At 41.7% G+C, this 16,831-nt stretch overlaps 1 protein-coding gene across 2 annotated transcripts in view; it reads left to right on the top strand.

The window, feature by feature from the left end:
• Window positions 1-7,828: 7,828 nt before the first annotated feature.
• AEBP2 (AE binding protein 2) overlaps window positions 7,829-16,831 on the top strand; it is a 65,843-nt gene continuing 56,840 nt past the window's right edge. The window contains exon 1 of one of the 2 annotated variants that reach the window (XM_015094908.4): window positions 7,829-8,770. In XM_015094908.4, the coding sequence (XP_014950394.2) occupies window positions 8,118-8,770 (653 nt within the window). In that variant the 5' untranslated portion in view covers window positions 7,829-8,117. Of the gene's footprint in view, window positions 9,134-16,831 lie in introns of both variants that reach the window. The other variant, XM_027967831.3, reaches the window with a different exon arrangement.

Raw genomic sequence — 16,831 nt, 5'->3', positions numbered from 1 at the left:
CATTAATTAAGATATTGATTTGGCCAGTTTAGAAATGACAAACTAAGTAAAAGATTTCTTTCTCTTTTACAAGGAAGTCTGAGTTGTTAATCCATGGGGGTGAGTGGCACTGAAGTCATGCCATGATGTCATCTGCAGGCTGGGGCCCTGTCATCCTAGGGTGTGGTCCTGGTAGGCATAGTGGAGGCTGGCTCAGCCCCACCACCATGTGTGTGTTCTAATCTAAGGATGGGGCCCAGGAAGAGTGAAATGTTGTTGTTCAGTCTCTAAGTTGTGTCCAATCCCATGAACTACAGCACACCTGACTTCCCTGTCTTTTACCATCTCCCTGAGTTTGCTCAAACTCACATCCATTGAGTCAGTGATACCATCCAACCATCTCATCCTTTGTTGCCCCCTTCTTCTCTTGCCCTCAGTCTTTCCCAGCATCAGGGTCTTTTCCAGTGAGTCAGCTCTTGGCATCAGGTGGACAAAATATTAGAACTTCAGCTTCAGCATCAGTCTTTCCAATGAATATTCAGGGTTGATATCCTTTAGGATTGACTGGTTTGATCTCCTTGAGTCTTCTCCAGCACCACAATTTGAAAGCATCAATTCTTCGGCACTCTACCTTTTTTTGTGGTCCAGCTCTCACATGCGTATGTGACTGCTGGAAAAACTATAGCTTTGACTATAAGAATCTTTGTTGGCAAAGTGATGTCTCTGCTTTTTACTACACTGTGTATGTTTGTCAGAGCTTTTCTCCTAAGGAGCAAAGAGTGAAATAAGGGAGGGCAAGCAGCTTCCTTGGGAGTTTGTGATCCCTTCTGCTTATATATACAGCTCGTTGGCCAGAACTTAGTCACATAGCCAAACTGAGTTGTCTGTGATGCTGGGTGGTTATATGCCCAGCAGATCCACATGGTGGGAGTGAGGAGGGAGGAGGCTTAGTAGGTTCTACAAAAACAAAACCAGAATAACTCAGTCAAATTCACTTGAGAAAATAATTTAACAAGATATATAAGGACTGTAAAATAGATAAGAGCAAGCAATGAAATAAGGGAGAAACGGAAGAGGAAGGAGAAAAAGAGGGTGAGTAAGATTAGTAGTCAAAACAGGAAAGGAAGAGGTGGGTTGCCTTTTTTTGGTTTGTTTTTATTTTGACTTCAAACAGGCTGTTTATCCAAACTGCTGATATGCTGTTTTTTTAAAACAAGCTCAAGGCTGCCTTTTTTTTTTTTTTTTTTTTTGGCCATGCCCCTTAGCTTGTAGGATCCTTGTTCCCCAACCAGGGATTGAATCCAAACCTGGGGTGGCAGTGAAAGTGAAGAGTCCTAACCACTGGATTGCCAGGGAATTTCCAGCTTTCTGCCTTCTTAGAGATTTGATGGATAAAGTGCTAACTAGTATTGTTACTTGTATGTTACAGTAACTAATCCATCAAGTTCAGTTTCCGTAACTGAGAGACTTTTGGATGTTGAAAAAAAGTTACTTGAAACATTGTAAATTGATAATACTTCAATAAAAAGTTTTTAAAAAGTTATTGGTTAGCAAGTTAGATATAAATTACATGAAAGGTCAAAACCATGGTGTTTATGTTATTTACTTTTCATACTTTTCCTATCCTTTCACTACTAGTTTACAGGAAAAGCATTTTACTAAATTAACAATGAGAAACTATTCAAAAATAGCAGACATGTATATGATCTCCTTATGGTAGAAAATTACCACCCAAAAAGCAGTTACATCTTTAAATGGTCCTACCGACGAAAGAACCTTAAAAAAAACTTTAATTGTGGGCTTTCCTGGTAGCTCAGCAGGTAAAGAATCTATCTGCAATGCGGGAGACCTGAGTTTGATCCCTGGATCAAGAAGATTTCCTGGAGAAGGGAAAGGCTACCCCCTCCAGTATTCTGGCCTGGTGAATTCCATGGGAATTCTGTATAGTCCATGGGATCGCAGAGTCAGACACGACTGAGTGACTTTTAGTCACTTTCCATCTGCAACATAGGAGATCCAGGTTCGATCCCTGATGCGGGAAGATTCCATATGCCTGGGAGCAACTAAGCCCATGCGCCACGACTATTGAGCCTGTAATCTAGAGCCCACGGGCCGCAGCTGGAGAAGCCGTGCAATGAGAAACTCGCGCACTGCAAATGGCAAAAAGCCTGTGCAGCAAGAATATGCAGCACAACCATAGGTCAATAAAATCATTAAAAAAAAAAATCCTATAATTCTCAAGATGATGATAATGATAGTAACTAACATGTATTCTTTTGAGCCCCTCATGGATACTCAACTTTTGATCTTCACAACAGCCCTCAAGGAAGTACTCTTTTACACCTCCTTTTACACGTCAGAAAACAAGTAAGTTGCCCAAGGTCGCAAGTAATGACTGGAAGAAACACAATTTGAACCCAGGCAGTTTGGTCGTAAAGCTCACGCTTTTAGCATCATGCCACACAGCTTTTCCAGTTTCATGAGATAAGGGATGCTACAAAGCTTTACAAACTAGAAAGTGCTACAGTAAATGTAAGATACTTCTATAAAAGCAAAAACTATAATCATTATTTGGTTGTATTTTGGTGGATGACAATCTACAAATTGGAGAAGCTTTCATCAGATTTTGAGTTATTTTCAGCTTTAGCGTGTTAGTCATTCAGTTGTGTCTGATATAGCCTGTCAGGCTCCTCTTTGCATGGGATTCTCCAGGCAAGAGTACTGGAATGTGTAGCCATTCCCTTCTCCAGGGGATCTTTCTGACCCAGCGATGAAACCCGCATCTCCTGCATGGGCAGGCAGGTTCTTTACGTCTGAGCCACCAGGGAAGATCTAATCATTCCATCTTCCAATAAGATATTGTCTCTTTTCACATATACTTTCTTTAGATGTCAAGTCAATCAGAGAGTGAGGTCATTACACTGTTACTGATTCTGCTCATCATGACATTGTTAACAAGAATGAGGAACCTTGAATAAAGACGCACAACCTGCTCTGGCTGTGTATTTTAGAGAATTTTTCAGAAATATGTTATGTGTGATGTAGTAGGAATCTCAGCCTGACTCTAAGCTGGGTGTGCTGCTGAGGTTCAGGCTTGTCTGGGCATGTCTGGGAACTGCTCAGGTAGGGCTGAAAGAAGCCTGCTGACCTGGGGGTGAAACTGCTTCCTCGAACAGGACTCATGTTCATGGAAGAGAATTAGAGAAGCCCTAGAAGAAAGACTTAGTCATTGGATGGGGAGTAATAAATACAGCTGGGAGTAGCTGTTAGTCAACTCTGTCGCCAATCTAGGTTCATGAAAGCATGTCTGGGTTCCTAAGAGAGACAGATCGCTGAGTAAAAACATAAAGAACTGTTTCATTGAAAACCGTGTGGGCCAAACAGTCTGCTCCAGGGTTCCCCTAAAAGAGGTCAACACAGTGATCTCCATTTCTTCAGGCTAGACCGTGGCTTTGGCTGTTACGCTTGTATTACAGGTCCAGGTAGTAATACCATTTACCTCAGACTGGGACTTGAACCCATGTGCTAGGACTCAAACCCAGCCAAAAGCCTAGTTTGAGACTCAAATCCACGTGGCCAGGACTTGAATCCAGTCAAAACCCTGCCTGTGACTTGAGCCCACATGGCTGGAACCCAAACCCAGCCAAGACTCATAGTCTTCCAACTGAGATCATAGAACCTGGTTTTAGGACCTAATGAAGCTCAGGTTCTTGATGTCTCATCACAGAAAGAATTCAGTGAGGGACAAAGTGTTGGGTAAGAACTGGATTTATTCAGAGAGAAGCACACTCTGCAGATAAGAGTACGGGCCATCTCAGAGGGTGAGTGCGGTGTGAAGTGGTTAGTTTTTGCGGACTGGGTGAATTTCATAGGCTAATGAATAGGAGGATTATTTGAACTATTTGGGGAAAAGGGGTGGAGATTTCCAGGAATTGGAAATCCACTGCCCACTTTTTGGTTTTTTGACAGTGCCTTGGAACTGTCCTGGCACCTCTTGGTACGTCATTTAGCTTGCTGATTGAAGATCAAGGTCTAGCCCAAGTTGACTTGTCTGCCATCTTGGACCCATTTGGTTCTAATCAGTTTATGTTGTGCCCTCGGGCTATGTCATTCTTTCAAAAGTTGTGCCCTGCTCCCTTCCTCTTGTTTCAGTAGGAATCTGCGGTTCCTGAAGGAGCAGAACTGGGGAGGGAGCCATTGGGTGAGCAGGGTGTGAGCAGAGGAGAGATTCCCCCATCCCAGGGGCTCCCAGAAAACTAGGGGTGAGCTGCCTATGTTAGTAGGCTTGGTAGGTGGAAGTGCCAGTGAAATTCAAGTTATCATTGTTAATTTGACCCCATTAGTACTGTGGTTGGTGAGTTTGAATACTATTCCTAATCAAATAGCTCTTATGCAATGGTGTGTTATTGGGTAACATAATTACAGGTAGAATCAGTCTCTAGGCAAGCAGGTGGGAAATACACAGCAGTGATTCTCAGTCTTTGAAGGGCAGTGTTTTGCTTTCCAGGGGACTGATACTTTTGGAAAATTACCAGATTAAGAAGATAAAAAATAAACTGACAACATAATAAAAAATAAAAGCCTCTTTTTGATGATTAGATTTGGCAGATATAAAGTTACTCTGCCAAGTTGTTATAGAAGTTCCGTGGGACTTTCCTGGTGGTTCAGTGGCCAAGACTTGGCACTCCTGATGTTCAATCCCTGGTGAGGGGACTAGATCCTATATGCTACAACTAAAAATCCCATATGTCCCAGCTAAGACCTGATGTAGCCAAATAAATAAATAAATACAAAAAGTTTCCTGAAGCTGATTTCCTGTAGCTAGCTGCAGGCTGGTAAGGGAGTGGATGGGCACTGGTCTACAGACCATGGTGCTTTCATTTCATCCAGCCTCTCACCTGAAACCACCTGAAAAAATTCTATCACCCAGAGGACTGCCTCTGGCCAAACACTTCATGGATCCCTCAGTGACATTGTGACCTAGTTCTAAGGAGATGCTTGCAGAGTAATTAATCTGCAATTAAACCAAAAGAAAGAAACAGAGACAGAGGGACACAGACTGCACAAATGTGGCAAAATACTAGTGATTGATGAATGTTGTCAGGTTTATGGGCTTCCCTGGTGGCTCAGATGGTAAAGAATCTGCCTCCAATGCAGGAGACCCAGGTTTGATCCCTGGGTCAGGAAGATCCCCTGGAGAAAGGAATGGCTACCCTCTCCAGTATTCTTCCCTGGAGAATCCCAGGGACGGGGGAATCTGGTGGGCTAAGAGCTGGACACAATTGAGCAAGTAACACACATGCACACACACATACGCACACAGGCAAGCAGGTGTATAAGTGTTCATTATTATCCAATTCTTTCAATTTTTCAAAAAATTTGCAATTAAAAAAAAACTACTCCAGTGATGGGAAACAAGAGCTGTTTTTTTTTTTTTTTTTTCCAGAAAGCCAGTTCTAAGATAGTTTGTTTTTGTCTTCAAGTAGAAATACTGCAGTCAGAGCATTCATTTGTGGGTTTGATACCTGCCATTTCCACTTACCTAATTGCCATGCACGTTTCCATCCTTTCACGTTTTTCTCCATATCACCTGTAACATTAGATAACCTTATAACATAACTTAATCATATCACACCTTAAAAAATTTTTCTGACTACAAACACACACACACTCACTCACTCACTCTGTCATCTTTCAAAGTCAACATTTTTTTACTTAGCGTTTTCTGTGATCTCATCTTGAAGTCTTTTTCACTTTTGTAACTTCATTTTCTCATGCTTAACAGTCACAAATTAAATTTTTATGCTTTTCCAATGTCTCAGTCTTAGAATTCCCCCTCACACAGATTTCTCAGTCTATTCAATCTTCAAGATCTGGCTCCATCGTAAATGTATTGTATGTTATGTACACAACTGTTCAAATCCTACATTCTTCATGATGTTTTCCTTTAGTACGTCTGCCAAACGCAGCCAAAATCTCTAGGGCTTAATACAGTGCTTGGCACATACACTTAATACACGCTTTTCAGTTAAACTATGATAGTTTTTAACTGACAACACAGGAGGATGAAAATACTTTCTCAGTCTATCTCAAAGAGTGGCTTTGAGGTTGAAATGTTTGTGGTTAGCATTTTGCCTTGTATGAGCGTTGTGAAGGTATCTGTGAGCCATAATGCCCCATGGTATTATTTATTATTTTTATTTTTGCTTTCTTTTGATGCAACATACGGAACAAAGCTGTCCAAAGGCCTAAGGCTGTAGACATAATGCTGGGGTATTCATGATGTATGAAGACTTTCTAAGATGTGTTTGAGTGCAGAGCCTGTTTTAAGGCAATCAGTTCTCTGATTCTCCCTTCTCTTACACCTAGAATTGATCTGTCTGAAAATGTGCCTCAGGGTCAGATGTGAGGTGGGCTCCTTTCCAGCTTCCCTTATCCCAAGTGACCCTTCACTGCTTTGCAAAAGAAAGGCATAACTCTGCCTCACCCATCTTCCTAACCTACCTAGCAGGGTATGCAAAATCCTCCCGGACACCAGAAAAAGGAACAATCGAGTGGTGAATGAGAATGAGTAACACATCTTTTTACAAGTCAGGTGGTGTTCAATTACTTGCTTTCGACAAAGTTGAAAGAGAACCTAGTCAGAGTTGTCAACGGATAGATCATTAAAAGTATTTTTTTCTTGTTAGATCTTTATGTGATTTTTTTGGGGACATATAATTTAGAAAGAGTTCAAAGAATCGAATTGCATTGCTCTGACAAAACTCCATTCATTCTCATGTACTTATTAATGTGAACAAGTTTTTTCAGTGCTTACATTCAAGGAATTAAAAGTTTGTAACTGAATGGAATCATCTCATTTTCATTCTAGAAATACTCGTCCACTGATCAATAATACAGCTTTTAAAAAAGTATTCAATTTCATTTCTGTAAGATGCATTGTCAACAAAATTCCAATTTGAGGGTTTAGTATCTATTTGTAAATATTTGAAATATATTTGTTTTGATCAGTTGAAACAAGTGTTGAGTGTTATGATCTCAGGAGATTTAGAAACAACCCTTGAATTTCAATTTCGATACACATTTTTTTGTGTATATAAGATGTATACAGGAAATATATAAGATGAACAATAAAACAGTTCAAATATAAAATATTAGGATAAAATTCTGCGAGATGTAAAATGTAAATGAGCTCCAGAGGATAAAGGATGGAAATTGCCCAAGTATAAACGAGACTGTATTTTAAAAGATATTGGTGGGTATTAAATCCGTATGGCATTTAGGATTCATTGGTTGACTACATTTACAAAAGTGTGACAGTCGTAAATTATGAGGCTGGGAAAAAATGTGGTTGTCACTTTAAACATGTGGATGTACGAAGATGTACAAAATCGTCTCAGAGGGCTCAGGAGCTAAAAAGTTTGAAGCTCTTGCCCACAGATGTTTGCTCTCAGACTGAGATTTAACCAGTCCTCGGGGTATTCGAACGTAGGTTAGATAAAAACCTGTGGCTCTGCGTCGCGCGTATGGATTCAGTACCTAGCACTGTATTATTCATTTTTACTCATTTTCCTCGCCTCTCCTCTTAGACTGTCAGCTCTCAGGAGCCCAGGGACTTGTTCGATTCTTGGCTCAGCGCCCGCGCGCCGGGGACGCTCCCCAAACACTCCCGGAATGAATGACTCGATCGTGAGCCCTCGGGGCGGGGGCTGTTAGAATCCCCGCCCGGCGCCCAGCTTTTCGTTCCGCGTGTTCCGCCCGCCGCGCGGCCGGGGAAGGCGTGGGCAGGCCCCGCGGAAACTCTGAGTCCCGGCGGGCCGGGGCGGGGGCCCAGAGGGGGCGCGGCCGGGGGCGCGGGCGCGGAGCCGGCGGCCGAGGGGAGGCGCCACCGCGTGCCGCCGCGCAGGCGCGCAGCCGTCTCCGCGTGAGTGCGCGCAGTGGCGCGCCTGTCCCCGCGCGGGTTCCGTAGCGCGTGTGCAGGCTGACGCAGCTCGCGGGCCCTCCTCCCCCTCTGCCGCGGCGTCGGCCGAGTTTGGAGCGTTTGGGAGGGGGACGAGGGAGCGAGAGTCGAGAGAGGGAGGCGGCGGCGGCGGCGGGGAGGCGGAGGAGCCGGAGGAGGAGGAGGAGCAGGCGCCGCCATGGCCGCCGCTCTCACCGACATGGCCGACCTGGAGGAGCTCTCCCGCCTGAGCCCTCTGCCCCCCGGCAGCCCCGGGCCGGCGGCGCGGGGCCGGGCTGAGCCCCCCGAGGAGGAGGAGGAGGAAGAAGAGGAGGAGGAGGCGGAGGCCGAGGCGGTGGCGGCGCTGCTGCTGAACGGCGGTGGGGGCGGCGGCGGAGTGGGGGGCGGCGAGGCGGAGACGATGTCGGAGCCGAGCCCCGAGAGCGCCAGCCAGGCCGGGGAGGACGACGACGAGGAGGAGGACGACGAGGAGGAGGAGGAGGACGAGAGCAGCAGCGGCGGGGGCGAGGAGGAGAGCAGCGCCGAGAGCCTGGTGGGCAGCAGCAGCGGCGGGAGCAGCAGCGACGAGACGCGCTCGCTGAGCCCCGGCGCCGCCAGCAGCAGCAGCGGGGATGGGGACGGCAAGGAGGGCCTGGAGGAGCCCAAGGGACCGCGGGGCAGCCAGGGCGGCGGCGGGGGCGGCAGCAGCAGCAGCAGCGTCGTCTCCAGCGGCGGCGACGAGGGCTACGGGACCGGGGGAGGCGGAAGCAGCGCGACCTCTGGGGGCCGGCGAGGCAGCTTGGAGATGTCGTCGGATGGGGAACCCCTGAGCCGCATGGACTCGGAGGACAGGTCAGTGCTCCGAAGCGTTCCTCCGCCTCCCTTCCTCCTCTGGCGCTCCTGGGCCCCTCCGAGGGGGACTTTTCTGCTGAGAGTCCCCCCTGTTCCCCGAATCCTCGGCCCCTCCCCCCTCCCCCCCGGCTCTCAACTCGGAAACCTCTCCCTGCCGCCGCGCCCCTCTCGCTGCGGATAGCGGCTTCCAACTCTTCAAAACCCTTTTCCCCCCAACTCTCCTTTCCCCGCCCTCTTTCCCCCTCGGCTCTGCGCTCCGTTCGGACCGAAGGACGGCTCCAACTCGGAAACCATCCCCAAAGTAGGCCCAGAACCTCCGGCGGAGCCGAAGAGGGCCTTGATGTACACACCTCGGTACACAAGGTTAGCTTCCCCGGGCGATGTTGGCGAAGACTTGTCACAACTGTAACTGACAAGTGTTTTCCAACATGGCTGGTCTCGCCTGGATGTAAGAGAACTTCCTTGTTCAGGGAGGGGGACCCCAACCATCACTTTTCTTTTACTTAAAAAAAAGACTATTCTTTTCTATTTGACTAGCGCTTCCAGAATTCCTCGTATCTTCCTTAACCTGGTCTCCAAAATGATTTTAATAATCTCTCTTTATTTGGTTGGTGGTCAAACTGGGGAGAAAGTTCTCAAACTGTATACATCGTTGTGTAAGAGAATAATGAGTTGGTGTCGTTTAAGGTAACTTTACCGAGCCGAAGAGAGTTGCAGTGGTAACAAAATGCAGTCTTAGGGTACAACATGTTAGTATGCGTTTTAAAATCTGTGTACACTAATGGTTCAACAAGAGCCGTGATTTTAGGTGATAGTATTTAAAGTCATGTTTTGGCGAGATTTCTGAAGAGATTAGTAGTAGTTTTCTAAAGCTTTTTAGAAAGTGTGGAGACTGACAAAAATGCGCTTCATTTTCTGGGGGCTTTAAGATACTCATTGTTACGGTATGTTTCAGATGTTATTGTCATTATTTTTCATCTCCAGAAGATTTCATATTTTAACTAATTGGTTGTTAATGTATTTTATTTTGCTAGAACAGAACCACGTCATGCGTATTGTACTGCATCTAAAGTATGTTAGCAATTATTTTGACCGTCTGCTAATGTTTGGATGAGCAGTAGAATTTTAACCATCGATATTGGATTTGAAAGTTTTAAGTATTCTAAAGTTCTAGGAATTCTATTGTTAACTGATAAAAAAGGAACACCTTGGCTTATATTTAGTATTATGAGGAATTCACAGCCCTAAATATTTTGAAAATACAGCATCAAATTCTATTTGACATTTATTTTAATATCTAAGGAAATAACCTTGAATGGGGTAAAATAGACTGCAAACCTTGAAAAAATTGTCCTGAACTATGTATGCAGGATAGGAAGGAGAATGTCTTTAAGAAAATTAAAAGATTGGTGTGAACTGCCTAACGAAGCATGTTATTTGTCGTTTTACTGTATACGCCTTCGTTGGTACCAGTAGATATTTAAAAGTTGACATTAGTTCATACAATTCGGCGTCTTCCACAGTTGTTCCATTTACCTAGCATACACACGTACTTGCCTAGTAGCACTGAAGGATTTAAATGTGCCAATCATGTCATTTTCACAACTCTGGTGCAAGACTTAAAAACAGAGAAGAAGCAAGTTAAGTGTCTTACTCAAAACAGTAACTATGGAATGGAAGTGGTGGAGCTGGATCTGAACAAAGGTTCTCAAGTCCCCTGCTAGTTCGACTTCACCAGAGTTAGAATTATTCTCTTTAAATAAGCTACAAGCAGTATGTGCCAGGTTTTTGTTTTTTTCGTTTTTTAAATTTAATGTCTATCTACTATGTCATTTTAGGAGACTGTGAGTAGTTGGTCCAGTAATACTTCAGCAAGTGGAGTTTTGACGTAATTTTTATTAGATACTCACTTGAATAAGTAATTCTTACTCATTTCAGAGTAAGGAGTAAGATACTGGTGCCACAAGTCCAAATAAGGTTAAAATTTGATTAAAAAAAAGCATGCTTGCTTTTCTGGATGCTTAAATATTAGAGACTACAAAATACTATAATCTTTTTCCTATTACAGGGTAATGAATTTATCACGTATGAAAAAACCTTATTGCTAGTGAAACTGTTTGTGATCTTGATAATATTAACTTTGAAATGCCCCCCTCCTTTGCCTTTCAGTTTCTTTTTTTTTTTTTTGAGTTCATAATTCTTATAAATTGATGCAGATTACATCAATCTGTGGATTTTATAGGTTGATTTCATGGTAGGAAGTCTTTATATTTGTAACTGATGGAAGGATATCGTGGTTTTAAAGTGCTTTTTAAAAACACGAGGCATTCCTGTTGCAAAGATTTTATTATCCTTAGAATTTACTCTCTTGTTAGAATGTCTATTGAGCTTTCACCTTGAAATAAGATTATACTTTCGAGTTTATGTAACATTCTTTAGAACATGTTGAAATATTTTAAATATTTTTAACTTTAAGTGCTTCTTTTGAAGAAAGAACTAATTGTAAAGATTTGGATATAAAGCTTGTGATCAAGGAGTCAGTTTACCACACATATTTTAAGTGTTGTGAAAGTGATTAACTTATAAAATAATTAAGTCACACAATTCCAAAAACATTGTTTTCCCCAGGAGAAAGTTATTCAAAACCAGCCTTAAGTGTACTGATGTTTATTTTGGTAAGATTAGGAAACCTTAAAGTTGATACACAGTTTACTCTTACTTCCGTTATAAAGATAATGGAATTTTCTTTGGGGAGAATATTTAGCCATGTGAGGCCACTAAAAACTAGCTTTTATTTTACTTTGAATCTAAGCTTAAGTACTTTTTAAAAAGTTACCACCTTTTAAGTTAATTTCAGAGCCTAAGTTGACTTTTAAATAGAATTTTAGAACTTGAAATGCCTCTGAAATTTCTTTTTTAGTGTAAAAGTTAGTTTATATTTTTAGTTGTTTGTCTATATAAGTGAATTGATAATAACAGCCTGTATTTTGTGGTTATTTGTCTCTTTTTTGTATTATGGTTTTTCCTCCCCAGCTAGAATATAAGGTATGACTTATTTTGAAAAAGCCACTTTTATCAGCCTTTCTAGGTAAATTCAGATGTCAAGTGATGGGTCCATATAGGGAAGGGCATTTAGTGTGAAGCTTAATGATCAGCATAGACTGACTACAGGCCCTTACAGTTTTGAGAATTAACATTTGGATTCCCAGCCTTACGGGTTGCAAACTTCAAGGTATAATTAAAATCGTTTTGACACTGGGAAAACAGGGTTATGTTGCCCACTTTCCCAGTAGTATGATTGGGAAGATTTTTTTTCCTAGTATGGAGGCTAAACTTTTAAATTGGATTAATACTAGAAAGTTTCATGGTGAGGTTATCATCAAGATATATTAAGGCTCTGATATGGTCGAGACAATCAAATACTGATAAAAGTATTTTGCTCATACTTCATGGTGGAATTGCTTTTCACTATTTACCTTTCAACTCTGAAGCAGCTGCTCATAGTCTCTCCGGAACCACTTTTAGTTTTGACTAAATTTAGAGAAGAGCTGCTAACAAGTCTCAGTTTTCATTGATTACATATTGTAATTCTCAGTTAATGAAGGTATGGCTCTGTGCTAAAAATAAAAAGTAAACAACAATAAAACTACAGCTTTCAGGATTGAACTTATATGGAAAGATTCAAGGGAACCATTTTACTTTTAAGAAACTTTGAGGCTATTTCATTGGGTCAGTTAGGAAATCTTGTGTGTCTGCTAGTTTGTTACCAAGCTTAGATAATTACTATGTGCAGAAAGGACTCCATTGGATATGGTGAGAGAGAGACAAAAAGCTTCCCTCTCATCCATCTTGCATATTGCTCTGAAACTTTTAATTAGCACAAACTTTGATGCCAAACAAAGTTAGCGATTTCACACCTTGACTATTGTGTTAGCTATTTATTGCTGTCTAACAGATATGCTCCAGATTTAGCAACTTAAAGAAACAAACATTTATTATCATGTGGTTTATAAAAGTCAAGAATGGAGCTACTTAGCTGGGTGGTTCTGGCTTAGTCTCCTATTGCAGCGAAAGTGTTGGCCAGCACTGCAGTCATCTGAAGGCTTAACTGAGGCTGGAAACCATCTCACTTATATAGCTTTGGCAGGAGGCCTCAGTTATTCACCAAGTCAGTATCTCTATAAGGCTACTTGTGTGTTCTTAGGACCTAGCAACTAGTTTCCTCAGAGCAAGTCTTCTGAGAGAAAGAGAGCCAAGGATTTTATGACCTAAATGTACCTGCTCACATTTTCTTCATACATCTTCACTTAGCAGATAACATTTTCCCCACTTATTTTTATTCATACTATGATACAAAATAATTGCTTCAAATTTCTGTTGATGGAGACAGCCTTTCAAAACCCATCAAAATACCATGACAAATTGTTTCCAGGTCTTTTTAAACGATATTAATTTCTTCTTTTAATGAAAAGGAAATATGCTCTTCCTTTTAATTAAAAGAAAATATGGTCTTTTAATTAAAAGGAAATATGGTATTGCTTTTAGTACCATATTTGTATTTCTTCCTTGCTTTTTCAACCCAGTTTGTGGCTCTGTTCTATATAGATGGAAGAATGTAGAATATTGCAACATGAATAGCCTATAATCAAGAGTCAAAGGATAAGATTCAAATCTTAGTATTGCTAACATCTTTGACCCTTAATTCCTTAACTGTAAGACCAGGTTAGGTTTTCCCATGCAGGTGTTTATTAAGGTTTACATGAATTTCTGTTAAGGGGCCCTGTCGACTATTCTGAAGAAGACCTCTTATTTGGATGCTTTGCTTCATCCTTTTTGTTGTAACATGGTAGTTTTGAGAGCAGGGACAGTTTAGCTCATTTCCATCTTTGTAGTATCTAACAGTACGTGCTTACGGTGTGTACTTAGTTATTAGAATTAAATACCAGCAGTAGAATTTGTATAAGGAAGACTATGAAGTGAGGGCCAGGAATTGATGCCTTTGGTTGGATTATTGTATTTGGTATAGTGATTTAAGGCCAACTTTTCTCTAGGGGCATACTCTAGTAAGGTCAGTGAGATTGAATGGAAAATTTTATGTGGACGTTTCTCTGAGAAGATGTCAGTAGTTTTTATCAGTCTCAGAAATGTCTGGTCTAAGCTAAGAACTGTCAGTTTAGAAGCAATCCAGAGGTGCCTAATAAATACTTTTTAAATGATTGGAAACTCTGTAAAGTTCTGTAAAAAGCATATTTACAAAATAAGTTGATAGAAAAATCCAAAATGGATAGGCACTTGGGGTTTTTTGTTTTTATTTTAACCACTGTTTAGAAGCATTTATAGTAGAAAAATGCCCAACGTTTTATCAAAGGCAGATGGAAAATTTGAAGTTAATGAGAGAAGGATAGCGAGAGAAGTGGTTAAAAGTATACTATGAGTCAGAATACTTGGATTTGAATTCTGGTCACTGAAGCTGGGTGACCGTGGGACAGTCATTTAGGTTATTTAACATCTTAATACTACTTCAAGTTTTTTATCTGCAGAAGAGGGACATTAATAGTTCCTTTCCTGTAAGGTGGTTGTGGTGATTACATGTGCAGTATTTGGCACACACTTTACTAAGCATTTATTACGTGATAGGTAGGTATTTAGTCCACAGATGTATGCAGAAGCCCCATTATGTGGGTAATGGGTATTCTAGGTGTTGGGTACACATGGCAGTGACTGAAACAAAGCACTTGACTTCATGGACAGGGGCACAAACTGCGTTTGAGCCAATTGTAGCTAAGCTAACATTGGTCTCTTGTTGAAGCAGTTTAAGATCTGAAATGCCAAAAAATACTACGCTGTTGTTCAGTTGATCAGTTGTGTCTGACTCTTTGCAACCTCATAGCCTGTAGCCCGCCAGGCTCCTCTCTCCATGGGATTTTCAGGCAAGAAGACTGGAGTGGGTTGCCATTTCCTTCTCTAGGGGATGTTTTCCAGCCAGGGATCAAACCCGCATCTAAGGAGGATTTTCCTTTTTTCTTTTTTTTTCCCACCACTGAGCCACCTGGGAAGCCACATCTAATTATGTGCAGTTCTCAGTTGCATCAGACTTTTTGCATCCCTTTGGCTCCTCTGTCCTTGGAATATTTCAGGCAAGAATACTGGAGTGGGTTGCCATTTCCTCCTCCAGGAGATCTTCCTGACCCAGGGATGGAACTTGGGGCTTTTCTTGCATTGGCAGGTGCATTCTTTATCATTGAGCCATCTGGGAAGCCCCCAAAAGTACTAAACAAGCTGTTAAATATGTGGCATGGTATCTGTAAATGAATGCTTCAGAAACTTGCAAAAGAATATGCCATATCAGAAGATTTTATTACAAAATCTGCATCTTAATCATTTACTTTAACATATATGGTTGACCTAAAAGGCTTCTTAATGCCTTTCATTTTTAATAGTTTTTGGTATGTAACACTGCTGATGTAATACTAAAGGGTTTTGGGATTTGTTTTCTAGTAATGGTGATGGGTTTGCAATTAATTTTACCACAGGTTGAGTTCATTTTTGTGACCAATAGTATACATTTGTGGAAATAATAATGACATTGACCTTAGAACTAACTGAACAGTTTTGGGCGTGGATAGGAGCTCAGGTGGATGTTTGGATGTTTAAAAAATCTTTGTTGAGCATTGAATGATGGTTGGCATTGAACCCTGTTTAGTGATAAGAAATATACACGTGTTGTCTTACCATTTGGTTAGTTTTTAAGGAGACTAAAAAGACAATTCCATCATTCTCTAGTTTTTCTGTAAATTGTGACCCGGTATATTAAAGTTAAAGCTGTAGAGGACTTCCCTGGTGGTACAGTGGTTAAGAATCTGCCTGCCAGTGCAGGGAACAAGGGTTTGATACCTGGTCTGGGAAGATACCACATGCTGCGGAGCAACTAAGCTCATTCGCCACAAGGAACAGTAGCTTCTGCTCGCTGCAACTAGAGAAAGCCCTTGCGCAGCAAGAGACCCAGGGCAACCAAAAATAAAACGATGATTTTTAAAAGAAAAAAGCCGGTACTGTAGAGTATTACAGTCGATAACTAAAGTTTTGATGAGAGAAACGGACTGGATTCTAGGGTTAGTTGAGTAGTTGAGTGATGAAAATTTCTAGAAAGCTTAAATGAAACATAGGAAGGAAAGAGCCTAGCATATTCAGGAAACTTCCTGCTGAGAGAAGAGGTTCCACATTGAAAACTGGGAAATAATTAATGGGAAAAGTGTGGCCCTTTGTGCCAACACAGGTGTGCCCATCTTTCTCACTGTAGGTTGGTGAATTGGTTTCTTTGGCTCTCCCCAACTTCTGTTTTTGTAACTCCCAATCATGATCAGGTTTTACCTTGAACATTTGCTCAAGCAGCCTCTCCATGATTCTTTGTTAGACACACAGTGCTAGCACTTCAAGTTCTGCCTTGCCTTTATCACAATTTGAGTGATGATTTACTGCTTATCGCTCTTGGGAGACTGTGTGCTGCTTGAGAATGGGAACCGCGTCTGTCTTGATCATTGCTCTATCTGCATTACCTGGCACAGTGCCTAATGCTTATTTTAGGTATTTTAAAATGTATTTTGAACGAATGATGAAACTTTGTGTTACAGGAAAATTAATCACACGTGGCAAAGGTAGAGAAAGAAAGCTTGGGAGCTGGGAGACCAATTAGGAGGAAGGAATAGTACAGGTGTGAAGTGAAGAGACTTTGAGTGGTGGTCAAGATGGGGAAAAAGTCACAGTTGGGAAATTGACTTAAAGGAAAGAAAAGCTAATCTCTGGAGTGATGAATAAGAGAAATAGTGTTACTATTTCTGAGTAAAAAGTTTTTTCCTTGAGGATTTTATTGGAACAATACCTTACTGTATTTTTGTAGACGTGTCTATCACTGAAACAATGAAAGGAACATTGGGTAGTGAAAGAGCATGAACCCGTTAAGTCAGAAAGCCTTGGTCTTAAAATTTATCTTCTCAGAAGTTGTTTCCTTAGCTTTCAAAACAGGAGACATACCTTAGTGTTATGATTAAGTGAGATGGAGTA

The sequence above is a fragment of the Ovis aries genome, chromosome 3 (genome assembly GCF_016772045.2).
Source record: "Ovis aries strain OAR_USU_Benz2616 breed Rambouillet chromosome 3, ARS-UI_Ramb_v3.0, whole genome shotgun sequence".
NCBI lineage: Eukaryota > Metazoa > Chordata > Mammalia > Artiodactyla > Bovidae > Ovis > Ovis aries.
Note: the sequence above shows the minus strand (reverse complement) of the source record. Positions and strands in the feature narration are given on the sequence as shown.